Source organism: Schistocerca serialis, chromosome 3 (genome assembly GCF_023864345.2).
Source record: "Schistocerca serialis cubense isolate TAMUIC-IGC-003099 chromosome 3, iqSchSeri2.2, whole genome shotgun sequence".
Classification (NCBI taxonomy): domain Eukaryota; kingdom Metazoa; phylum Arthropoda; class Insecta; order Orthoptera; family Acrididae; genus Schistocerca; species Schistocerca serialis.
The window spans coordinates 521774742-521787027 of NC_064640.1; the positions used below are offsets into that span (position 1 = coordinate 521774742).

Here is a 12286-nt window from a genome sequence, read left to right on the forward strand (position 1 = left end):
ACGCAAGCGGCGCGGCGCGTCAACTAGCAGCGCGTGCTCTTACGACAGGCTCGCCTTAGGGCTCCCGCACAACCTCTTTCCTGTTGGCCTTTACACTCCAACACGTGTCCGCCGGAAGAGCTACAGTAAGCCTCAAAAGAAACTGATTTAAACACATTCGATACCGTGCGCACAACTGCTAAGGAAACTGTGGTGTCACCGCCAGACACCACACTTGCTAGGTGGTAGCTTTTAAATCGGCCGCGGTCCGGTAGTATACGTCGGACCCGCGTGTCGCCACTGTCAGTGATCGCAGACCGAGCGCCACCACACGGCAGGTCTAGAGACGTACTGGCATTCGCCCCAGTTGTACAGCCGACTTTGCTAGCGACGCCACACTGACAAATACGCTCTCATTTGCCGAGACGATAGTTAGCATAGCCTTCAGCTAAGTCAATTGCTACGACCTAGCAAGGCGCCATCACCAAGTTATATTGAGACGATAATACTGTATCAACAAGAGCGATGTACACCAATTATGGATTAAAGTATTCCAGCAGCTACGTACTTTTCTTTATAGATTCATTACGTATCCTGTTTCAGACCTCACGCCAGCCTGAGTGAGTTTAAACGCGTGCTATTCGGCTACAAGTCATAGTAGATTGGCTGTCGGGTCAGTCCACTACAGAAACCGCTTCCAAAGGGTGGTGCTGGTTGACCGGTGCCTTCATTGAGGATGTGTAATGGCACAAAATATTCACCCGAGGAAATACCCACACCGGGCACTGAGTGCAACAGAGCAACTGCTGTAACACGTACCAGACAGTTCTTAACTGTGTCTTCTGCATCTCCCCGTCGGTGGTGCTGGTCCATACTAACATAGACCTACGAAAACTAAACTGGCTTCTACTCATATGCGAAGTTTAAACTGGTGTGAAGATTGTAATTGCCCATTAATCAACAAATAAGGTAGTCATTAAACTGGAAGTCTTTTCTCATTTGTTAAGCTCGCCGTGTTAATGGTGCAAGTGCTGATCAGACAGTAAATTATACATTATCGAATCATATTAACCCGACTACCTGTCAAAAGCTACAATAACCAACTTTTGCTGCGCGGACCGCCGCGAGACGTCCAGGAAGGGTATCAATAAGGTTCCGAAACGCACCGACAGGGATGGGGAGCCATACCGGCTTCAGTGCAGTGGCTAGGTTTCTCGGTTGAGGATCCATGGCGCGAACATGCCGATAGAGATGGTCACACAGATTGTCTATTGGGTTTAAACTCATGGGGGGGGGGGGGGGGGGGGAGAGGGGCGGGGGAGGCGGCGGCCGCGGCGTTTCATGGTAAGGAAAGTACGGTTAAACTCATAGTGGTGCTCTTCGGTAATTGCACGTACACTGTCAGCTGTCACCTGTGCATTATCGTGCTGGTAGGTGCCATCGTGCCGAGAAAAAACAAACTGTATGTAGCGGTGGATATGGTCCCCAAAGACAGATGCATTTCAGTTTGCTCCATTGTGCCTTCTAGAATGACGAGATCATTCAATCATTCAAGGAATGCCCCGAAAATATTCCATAGACCATAACGCTCCCTCCTCCTTGCCTGGAACACTTTACACTACCGGCCATAAAAATTGCTACACCAAGAAGAAATGCAGATGATCAACGGGTATTCATTGGACAGATATATTACACTAGAACTGACATGTGACTACATTTTTACGCAGTTTGGGTGCATAGATCCTGAGAAATCACCTCTGGCCGTAATAACTTGATAGGCCTGGGCATTGAGCCAACAGAGCTTGGATGGCGTGTACAGGTACAGCTGCCCATGCAGCTGCAACACGATACCACATTTCATCAAGAGGAGTGACTGGCGTATTGTGAGCCAGTTGCTCGGCCACCATTGACCAGACGTTTTCAATTGGTGAAAGATCTGGAGAATGTGCTGGCCAGGGCACCAGTCGAACATTTTCTGTATCCAGAAAGGCCCGTACAGGACCTGCAACATGCGATCGTGCATTATCCTGCTGAAACGTAGGGTTTCGCAGGGATCGAATAAAGGGTAGAGCCACGGGTCGTAAAACATCTGAAATGTAACGTCCTCTGTTCAAAGTGCCGTAAATGCGAACAAGGGGTGACATGTAACCAATAGCACTCCATACCATCACGCCAGGTGATACGCCAGTATGGCGATGACGAATAGCGTGCGTTCACAGAGATGTCGCCAAACACGGATGGGACCATCATGATGCTGTAAACAGAATCTCGATTCATCCGAAAAAATGACGTTTTGCCATTCGTGCACACATGTTCGTCGTTGAGTACACCATCGCAGCGCTCCTGTCTGTGATGCAGCGTCAAGGTTAACCGCAGCCACGATCTCAGAGCTGATAGTCCATGCTGCTTCAAACATCGTCGAAATGTTCGTGCAGATGGTTGTTGTCTTGCAAATGTCCCCATCTGTTGACTCAGGGATCGAGACGTGGCTGCACGATCCGTTACAGCCATGCTGATAAGATGCTCGACTGCTAGTGATACGAGGCCGTTGGGATCCAGCACGGCGTTCCGTATTACCCTCCTAAACCCACCGATTCCATATTTCGCTAACAGTCATTGGATCTCGAGCAACGCGAGTAGCAATGTCGCGATACGATAAACTGCAATCGCGATAGGCTACAATCCGACCTTACCAAAGTTGGAAACGTGATGGTACGCATTTCTCCTCTTCACACAAGGCATCACACAACGTTTCACCAGGCAACGCCGGTAAAGAATTCTTTAGCAGCCAATAACCCGAGCGCCGAAGCCTGCTGTAGCCTCGTAGAAGAGAAACTGGTTTACTCCGACAATTTCACGAAAATATAAATATAAGCAATTAATTAGAAGGGGGTATTTAGTTAAATCCTTGAGACTACGGTCTCGTTTTCAAAGAAAAATCTTGTTTACTCTAGTAATTTCACGAAAGTATCAATATAAGTAATTACGATACAAACGCCTACGGACTTACATCCGTATCAAAATACCGCGCCAGTCTGGCAAAATCAGGATGAATGGCAATCATAAGCGTAAACCTTTCCATTCTGTATCAGCAACTCAACAGTATAAAGCTCAGTTTCGAGGCGCGATTATTAATGGAATATGTTCCACATATACTGGGGTCTAGGTTTTCCCTTCTGTTTCTTTTAATTCGTATTTCTCAGTATAGACATGGCAGCATGCTTCCACGAAACTACCCACTTCTCTTGCATTACTGAAAGTACCTGCGGCGTGAATTTTAATAGCTTTGCGGTGAGACGGACGTAAATCCCGGGACGAAACATAACCACAACCAAAAGCACAGGCACGTATCTCTGACGATGTAAGATACATTGACGTGGCTTCGTTAGTCTCTCAGCCTATTTCGGCAACATAATTTCAAAGTTCATCCGCCTTTCTTGCACTTAACGTTCAAAAAATGTTCAAATGTGTGTCAAATCTTATGGGACTTAACTAAGGTCATCAGTCCCTAAGCTTACACACTACTTGTCCTAAATTATCCTAAGGACAGCCATGCCCGAGGGAGGATTCGAAACTCTGCCGGGGCCAGCCGCACAATCCATGACTGCGGCGCCTTATGCACTTTATGAGTAGTTCCCGTTCGCTGATCTGCAAGTATTTATCTCACTTCTCTTTCGAAAGTCTTGAGTGAATAAAAATTTCAAAATATGGATAGACTATTTTGTCTTACCTTAAGCTCCCATATCGCGAAAGTACTAGTGGTATGGTAAAAATTATTAATTTCCAGTTCAGTCTTCATGAAGGCGTAAAAAATGAGAAAAGGAAGTAAGACAATCGCCAATATCATTTGCTATTAAGTCAGTGTGGTATATTAGAAATTTCTCAGAGACGGCAGCAGTTTTTGTTCTTACAATTACTTGTTTTAGTTCACAGTAGTGAACACCCGAAAATATGAACAGTTTACTTATATACGCTTATCTCTGAAGGCAATGAGTGTACTTTGGGGAAATTACATTAAATTGTAGGATGAGCTACAATCCAGCAGCGGTCAGACTGCTCAAGACTGATGATGTTACTAATTAACGCACGGGTGTTTCACGCACCAGCTATGCTCCTCAGACCGAGCAGCCAACAGGTTCAATCCCCACCCGACTATGCTGATTGTTATAGTTTCCCTAAAGGACATTAAGTGAGAATGACTTGTTCCTTCTATTAGACCATTACCAGTTCTCCACCTATATTTCTTAACTCTGCTAATGTGCGCTCTCTCTCTCTCTCTCTCTCTCTCTCTCTCTCTCTCTCTCTCTCTCTCTCTCTCTCTCTCTCTCTTTCATCAGACTATCATTTAAACGAAGCAGTCAGTCTCGTGTTGCTTATGAAATACTGAATGTGACACAACGTAAACTCGTTATTAAACACACTGGTTATTGTTTCAGGAGGCCACAGTTCCTTCTTCGGTCTGCTGAATACATTCGTACACGTCGTTATGTATACATACTACATGCTGGCGGCCATGGGGCCACAGATGCGTCCATACTTGTGGTGGAAGAAATACCTCACAGCCTTCCAGATGGTAAGTAATCATCGCGTAAACTAGATAGCATTCAGGATTGAAAAGCGAGCGCTACACACACTCGCTATCTTCATGAAATGTCCAGTTTTTGTCCTTAACACTACGCCATGTCCATTATACTTGTGAAAGTGATCTGTGGATGAATAACAGCTGCTGCTGCTATTATTGCTATTACTATTCCTATGTCGTGTTTGTTACTAGTTTCTGTTGTTATTGTTGTTCATGCTTCTGGAAATTAAAGGTAACACAATCCGAAATGAGCCGATAACTTCTCACTACTAGAAACCAGTCAGGCCCTCGTAATAAGATAATACAAGCGAAAGCAACCAGTTAGACGATAAGTGAAAGCGAAACACGGAGAAGACTGATATGTAATGAAGGCCACTTTCTTGCCTGAGACCGTGTAGTCAGTATTAAATTCGGTATAATAACGGACCTGGTGTCCTTGGTCTATCAACACTACGTGGGAAGGTAGTTTGTCTCTTAATCGATAGTAGATAGCCCCAATACGTGTTGTCCACAGCTGAATGTGACGTAGCTACGCAGTCCTACTGACGCGGAGACAGGCGGCTGTGTGTAGGACGCGGCGCACGGTAGCGCCTCGTGCGGTTGTCTCGGAACTCGGGCCAGCTGAGCTCATCAACTGATTCAGACGCGAATCCTCCAGAGCACGGGAGCCGCATGCTCCCACTGATTGTTCCTGCAAGTAGCAGCTGCGGTGTGAACTCACCATGTAGGAAACATTCTTACAGCCGCACGCCCATGCAATCAGTATTCACCACACTCACTCTACTTTTGTGGCAGTAATACTCAAAATACATTCTGAAGTCCTTCTAAGCAGATCTAAATCGTGTGCTACAACGCGGTCCAAATCTGGATGTTGGTCTGCGAGGTGCGTTGGGATAGTGAATATTGTAGGCCATCGCTCTTAAAAGGGAAAGGCTGCCGCTTGGGTACTTAGTTTTGATGTCGGGCAGAGTCACACTTCACTGAAGAGTGGAGATTTCGTTCTCGAACGTTTCTTAAGTTTTACAAACCTAAAAAACATGTGTACAATACGAAATAATGAAGTTTCGTATAAACTTCATTTGTCACATGTAATTGTATCTTCATTTCGAGACAAAATTTGTTTTGAAGAATCGGATTGCGTGCTCCAGAACTTGACCATGTCAATCTGTATAATACGAAGCTCAAATGCAACTCCCCTCCTCCACCCCTTATCTTGGTAAAAACAGATGTTCTGTTTAGTGTCGGAAAGCGAAAACTGTGTTCATGTCTACAGCTGGTCTTTGGTTGAAATTTTCTGGCAGATTAAAACAGTATGCCATACCGGGATTTGAACCTGAGACATTCGTGGGCGAGCGTTCATAGGACTGAATTATCCAGGGACGGCTCACGTCCCATTCTCAGAGCTTTATTTCAGCCAGTGCCTCGTCTCCTAGATGCCAAACTTAAGTTCTTCTGCATAGATTACACTGATAAAACTCCCGGAAATTTCAAATCGGAGCACGCTACGGAGCAGAGTGAAAATTAATACTGGAATTTATTGATTTAAACTTGTCAGAACAAGCTTTGAAGGTGTAAACATGTATTTACCTTTTTAAATTGTTGCAATGCGGTATGATGATAGCAAATACTCACTTTTTTCCGAGGGAATCTCACAGCTGTAACCCTAGAATTAAATGAGGCTCTTAATAAAAGATTCAAATTCCTGGGCAGACGGTTCCTTACAGTGGAAACGTGAACCATTCGATGTATTCTAGTTTGAATATTGGGGTAGTAGCAATAGCACTTGATTACTGCCCTTGTCATTTACTGAATAAATAAGGTGGAATAGTCTGTCAGACTCCGGTATGCAATGGACGCATAGCTGAAGTTGACAATGTCTCTCAAATATCGGAAGGCCATGTGATGGTCACAAAAGAAGGCTGTTTTAGACCACTTTAATGTTGTTTGTAGTCTCATGCCTAGTTTACCTCTTCTTTGAAGTCTCGCAGCTGTTTCTGCTCTCAAGTCATACTTGAGTACTTGGGAAAAGAATACGCTGGAGAAGTCTTTTTTTTATTTTAAAATTAGCAACCTTTCCTTTTTCCTGCTATGCCTCGAATAATTTCCGTCGTTTATGGATGCGTGGGTGAATGATTTCAAATTTGCCGTTGGAGGTCCGAGAAGTTTCGTTACCTAATAGTATAGTCGTGCCAACCTCACTGGGTAATTTTCAGAGATATCCAGTAACATTGAGTGTTGTGGACTCAAAGCTTTTGCTGTTCCTTTTTCTTATTGGCCAGGTCCTCCCCACCATACGAAAATAAAAAAAGACAGATTCCAACGGTCGTCTATTGGCTGGTTTTTAAATACACTCTCGTTGCAGTCATCAACTCGTGAATCTCTCTATTCTTCAGAACATGATCCGTTGTAAGTTCAGGTTGCTTCGTGTAGTTCAAAATACGGATTGCGGTGAGGGAACCAATGCACTTAGACTGTGTGATCAGAAGTATCCGGACACCTGCATGAAAACGACTTAAAAGTTCCTGGCGCCCACTATCAGTAATTTTGGAATTCAGTATGGTGTTGGCCCACGCTTAGCCTTGATGACAGCTTCCACTCTCGCAGGCATACGTTCAATGAGGTGCTGAAAGGTTTCTTGGGGAATGGCAGCCCATTCTTTACGGAGTCCTCCACTGAGGAGATGTATCGATCTAGGTCGGTGAGGCCTGGCACGAAAGTGGTGTTCCAAAACACCCCAAAGGTGTTCGACAGGATTCAGGTCAGGACTCTGTGCAGGCCAATCCATTACAGGGATGTTGTTGTTGTGTAACCACTCCGCCACAGGCCGTGCATTATGAACAGGAGCTCGATCGTGTTGTAAGATTCAATCGCCATCCCCGAATTGCTCTTCAACAGTGGGAAGCAAGGAGGTGCTTAAAACATCAATGTAGGCCTGTGCTGTGATAGTGCCACACAAAACAACAAGGGGTGCAAGCCCCTCCACCAAAAACACGACCACATCATAACACCACCACCACCTCCGAAATTTACTGTTGGCACTACACATGCAGGCAAATGACGTTCACCGGGCATTCGCCAGACCCACACCCTGCCATCGGATCGCCATATTGTGTACCGTGATTCGTCACTCCACACAACGTTTTTCCACTGTTCAATCGTCCAATGTTTACTCTCCTTACACCAAGAGAGGCGTCATTTGGCATTTACTGGTGTTTCTCACCTCCCGCCTAACTGGCATAGTACTTGAAGTGGATCCTGATGCAGTTTGGAATTCCTGTGTGATGGTTTGGATAGATGTCTGCCTATCACACATTACGGCCCTCTTCAACTGTCAGCGGTCTCTTAAGTCAACAGCCGAGGTCGGCCTGTACGCTTTGCCGCTGTATGTGACCCTTCACGTTTCCACTTCACTATCACATCGGAAACAGTGGATCTAGAGATGTTTAGGATTGTAGCAGTCACACGTACAGACGTATGACAAAACTGACACCCAATCACCTGACCACTTTCGAAGTCCGTGAGTTCCGCGGAGCGTTACATTCTGTTCTCTCACGATGTCCCCCCCCCCCCCCCCCCCCAGGGGGTCCACAACTCTTTTGTGGATACGTGCGTGGCGAGCACGGGGCCCCGAGCCATTGCAGCCTTCTTTCTCTCCCAGGCTGCATTTCATTTCATTTCCTTTCCCTTCCCCTCCTTTCCCCTCCATGCTCCTTTCCCCTCGCCCTCTCCTCTCCCTCTATTGGTGTCCTTGATTATGTTGGCCCTGCTATCCTCCTGGTTCTGTGGGTTTTACACTCCGGATTTGTTGTGTAATCATCTCCTCCTTTTGGCATTCCTTGGTCCCCCTCTGGGGTTTGACCTCCATTACAAAATTTCTCCTCCGTAGTGTGAGCCATTTGGGGAAGAGCACCTTACCTAGTGTCTCCGATGTGCGCCCTCCTAGTACATTCCACCTTTTCTTTCACGTCGTTGTCTGATACTAGGGTGCATAGCCAGCACCGTAGCCAGCCCATGTGGTGGTGTCGCTATGTACCCTTTTGGTTGAGTCCCCTGAACACACAGGGATCACACTTCTGATACCTGAGCTGTGACCTCCTCATGCATGCCTTGGAGTGGTTGCTCGTCATCCTGGAGCATCGGAACTCCCGGCAATGGCCGCCGTGCCAGACGGCCCTTGGTGTGGCTGGGTGGCGCCTGTGAGGAGAGCCCCTGATCGGAGTGGGTGGTATCAGGGCGGACACTATGCAGATGAAACGCATATGGTTCCAAAACTCTGGCCGTTCTTCTGCGGCCGTCTCTCTGCGTGGAACTGATTCCTCAAGTGCAGCTTCTCTTGCCCCTTCGGCCTTCCCTTCCATGGCTACCCCCTGGGAAGAGGGTCAGGCCCGTCGTCTAGGGGCAAAACCTTTCCCCCGTTATCTAGTTTGCACCATGACTGATGGAGATACTTTCACCAGTGTCAAACCTTTATTCTTTGTGGAACACATTGAAGACAAGTTTGGCGAAGTGGACTCCCTGAGCAAGATGCGGTCGGGTTCGTTGCTGATAAAAACTGCTTCAGCTGCCCAATCTGCGGCCCTTCGTGCCTGTACCCATCTTGGCACAATTCCTGTGTCCATTACCCCTCACCAGTCTCTAAATATGGTACAAGGTGTGATTTTTCACAGGGACCTCATCCTTCAAACTGATGAGGAACTTCGGGACAATCTCGGACGGCGGGGTGTTCACTTTGTTCGGCGTGTTCAGAAGGGTCCTAAAGATAATCTTATTGATACTGGTGCCTTTATCCTGGCCTTTGAAGGGGATACCCTCCCTGAGAAAGTTAAGATTATGGTGTATCACTGTGATGTGAAGCCGTACATCCCACCTGCTATGAGGTGTTTTAAGTGCTTGCGTTTTGGCCACATGTCTTCTCGCTGTTCCAAGGCCGCTCTCTGTGGTGACTGTGGACGTCCACTCCATGAGGGGAGTCCCTGTGTTCCCCCTCCTGTATGTGTAAATTGTCATGGTAGTCATTCTCCACGTTCACCAGATTGCCCAGTATATAAGAAAGAAAAAAAGATAAAGGAGTATAAGTCCCTCGATCGTTTAACCTACACAGAGGCCCGTAAGAAATATGCACGACTGCACCCTGTGTCCATGACATCTAGTTACGCCTTGGTTACATCTTCACCCCTTCCTCCCCCTTCCTTACCCCCTTCCCGGACCCCTCTCCTCCCCTCCTCCCCTGCGGCTCCCACAGCTTCTCCTGTGGGCGCTGCTCCCCCTCTCCAGCCGGAGAAGTGCCCCACTCCTTCGGCGTCTGCCGGTCAAGGGCGCCTATCCCGGGATGCCCCTTCCCGGCACCTTCCAGGTCAAAGGTCTGCTGCCGCGCGGCGACCGCGAGAGCCGCGGTCTGTCGGCCCCCAGGTCGCCCGGTCTCTTTCTGTTCCTGATCTTGCTGCAGCTGGCTCCTTTATGCCACACAGCCCTCCTCGATCTCAGCCTGAAAAGAAGAAGAAACATAAGTCCCGGGACAAAGAGCGTCTGGTGTCACCGGAGGTCCCTTCCGAGACTTCACAACCGGATTCTGACCTGTCGTTCATGGATGTTGCCCCCTCCTTGTCGGTGACGGGTGGGGACCCGGCGGTATGACTGGATTTAGCGTGTTCAGCCCTCATTTAAACCATCGTTCTGTGGTTCTCCAATGGAATTGTAATGGATACTATCGTCACCTTCCGGAATTGAAATCCCTTCTTTCGTCCTACTCTGCAGCTTGTGTGGTTCTCCAGGAATCTCATTTTACTGGTGCTCACTCACCGACCCTCTGTGGGTTCCGTGTTTTCTGTCGAAATCGGGTCGGATCCTTGCGGGCTTCAGGTGGCGTTTGTACGTTGGTCTGTACAGACATTGCTAGCACGTGGATTCCTCTCCAAACTACATTGGAAGCGGTTGCTGTTAGGGTCCACTTAGACTCTGCAGTCACAGTTTGCAATCTTTATCTCCCTCCTGACAGGACTCTTACACCTGCTGCGTTAACCACCCTTCATCAGCAACTTCCTCCTCCCTTCCTCTTCCTTGGGGATTTTAATGCTCATCATCCTTTGTGGGGCAGTGCCTTTCCATCTAGACGAGGTCTTCTTATAGAACAATTTATTGCAGACCACGACCTGTGCCTTCTTAATGATGGCTCCCCTACTCATTTCAGTGCCGGTCATGGTACCTTTTCTGCCATTGATCTTTCTCTTTCTTCTCCCTCTCTCCTCCCTTCATTACACTGGTCGCCACACGACGACCTTTGTGATAGTGACCATTTCCCGTTGATTATCACGCTCCCTTCCCGCTCCCCGATAGACAGTTTACCTCGTTGGTCTTTCCACCGCGTCGATTGGCCTCTATACACTGCACAGGTCGAGTTTTCTCCCTCTTTGTCGGGTTGCATTGATGACGTCCGACGTGACATGTCTGACGCGATTGTTCGCGCTGCTAGCCTTGCTGTCCCGCGCTCATCTGGACCATTTCGTCGCCGGCAAGTCCCGTGGTGGAGTATGGCCATTGCCATTGCCATCCGTGATCGCCGTCGTGCTTTGCAACACTTTAAGAGGCACCCATCCGTAGCCAGCCTTACTACCTTTAAACGCCTCAGTGCTAAAGCCCGTTATTTAATCAAACAGAGCAAGCAGATATGTTGGGAACGATTCGTTTCTTCCCTTGGTTCTACTGTCCCTCTGTCACGGGTATGGGCTACACTTCGTTCTCTCCAAGGTTGCCATCGGCAGTCCACCCTCCCAGGCCTTCACCTCCCAGATGGCATTTGTACGAACCCATTAGTTCTTGCAGAACATCTTGCGACCCATTTTGCAGTGGCGTCAGCGTCAGCCTCCTATCCAGCTGCTTTCCTTCATCAAAAACAGCTGGCTGAAGCTTCCACCTTATGTTTCACCCCTTGTGAGTCAGAATCTTACAAAGAACCTTTTACTGAATGGGAATTTGTTTCTGCTCTATCTTCTTCTCATGATACGGCCCCTGGCCCAGATTCCATTCATAACCAACTGCTTCAGCATCTCACTGCTCCACAACGGCAACATCATCTTCGGGTGTTTAACCGTATCTGGCTCCAGGGTGACTTCCCTTCTCAGTGGAGGGATAGCATTGTGGTTCCTGTCCTTAAGCCTGGTAAGAACCCCCTATCTGTTGACAGCTATCGGCCAATTAGTTTGACCAATGTTGTTTGTAAGTTACTTGAACGGATGGTAGCCCGTCGGCTCAATTGGGTCCTCGAATCTCGGGATCTATTGTCCCCTTACCAGTGTGGCTTTCGAGAGGGACGGTCTTCAATCGATCATTTACTTCGCTTGGAATCCGCAGTTCGGCAGGCTTGTTCCCAGCGCCGCCGTTTGGTTGCAGTGTTTTTTGACCTTCACAAGGCCTATGACACGGCCTGGCGCCATCACATCTTACTTACCCTTCATCAGTGGGGTCTTCGGGGCCCACTCCCGATTTTTATCCGCCAGTTCCTGATCCATCGGTCATTCAGAGTTCGAGTTGGTACTGCTTTTAGTTCTCCACGGACCCAGGAGACGGGCATCCCACAGGGTTCTGTCTTGAGTGTCCTTCTTTTCCTCATTGCTATCGATGGACTTGTGGCCTCTGTCGGTCCCTTGGTCGCCCCTGCCCTGTATGTGGATGATTTCTGCATTTGGGTTAGTTCCTCCTCGATGGCATCTGCAGAGCGGCAGCTCCAGC

General features: G+C 47.9%; 1 protein-coding gene across 1 annotated transcript in view; it reads left to right on the forward strand.

Moving 5' to 3' along the window:
• Positions 1 to 12286, forward strand: part of LOC126470397 (elongation of very long chain fatty acids protein-like) — a 233699-nt gene that overhangs the window by 204981 nt on the left and 16432 nt on the right. The window contains exon 7 of the mRNA XM_050098240.1: positions 4416 to 4552. Coding sequence (XP_049954197.1) covers positions 4416 to 4552 — 137 coding nt within the window. The remainder of the gene's footprint in view (positions 1 to 4415; positions 4553 to 12286) is intronic.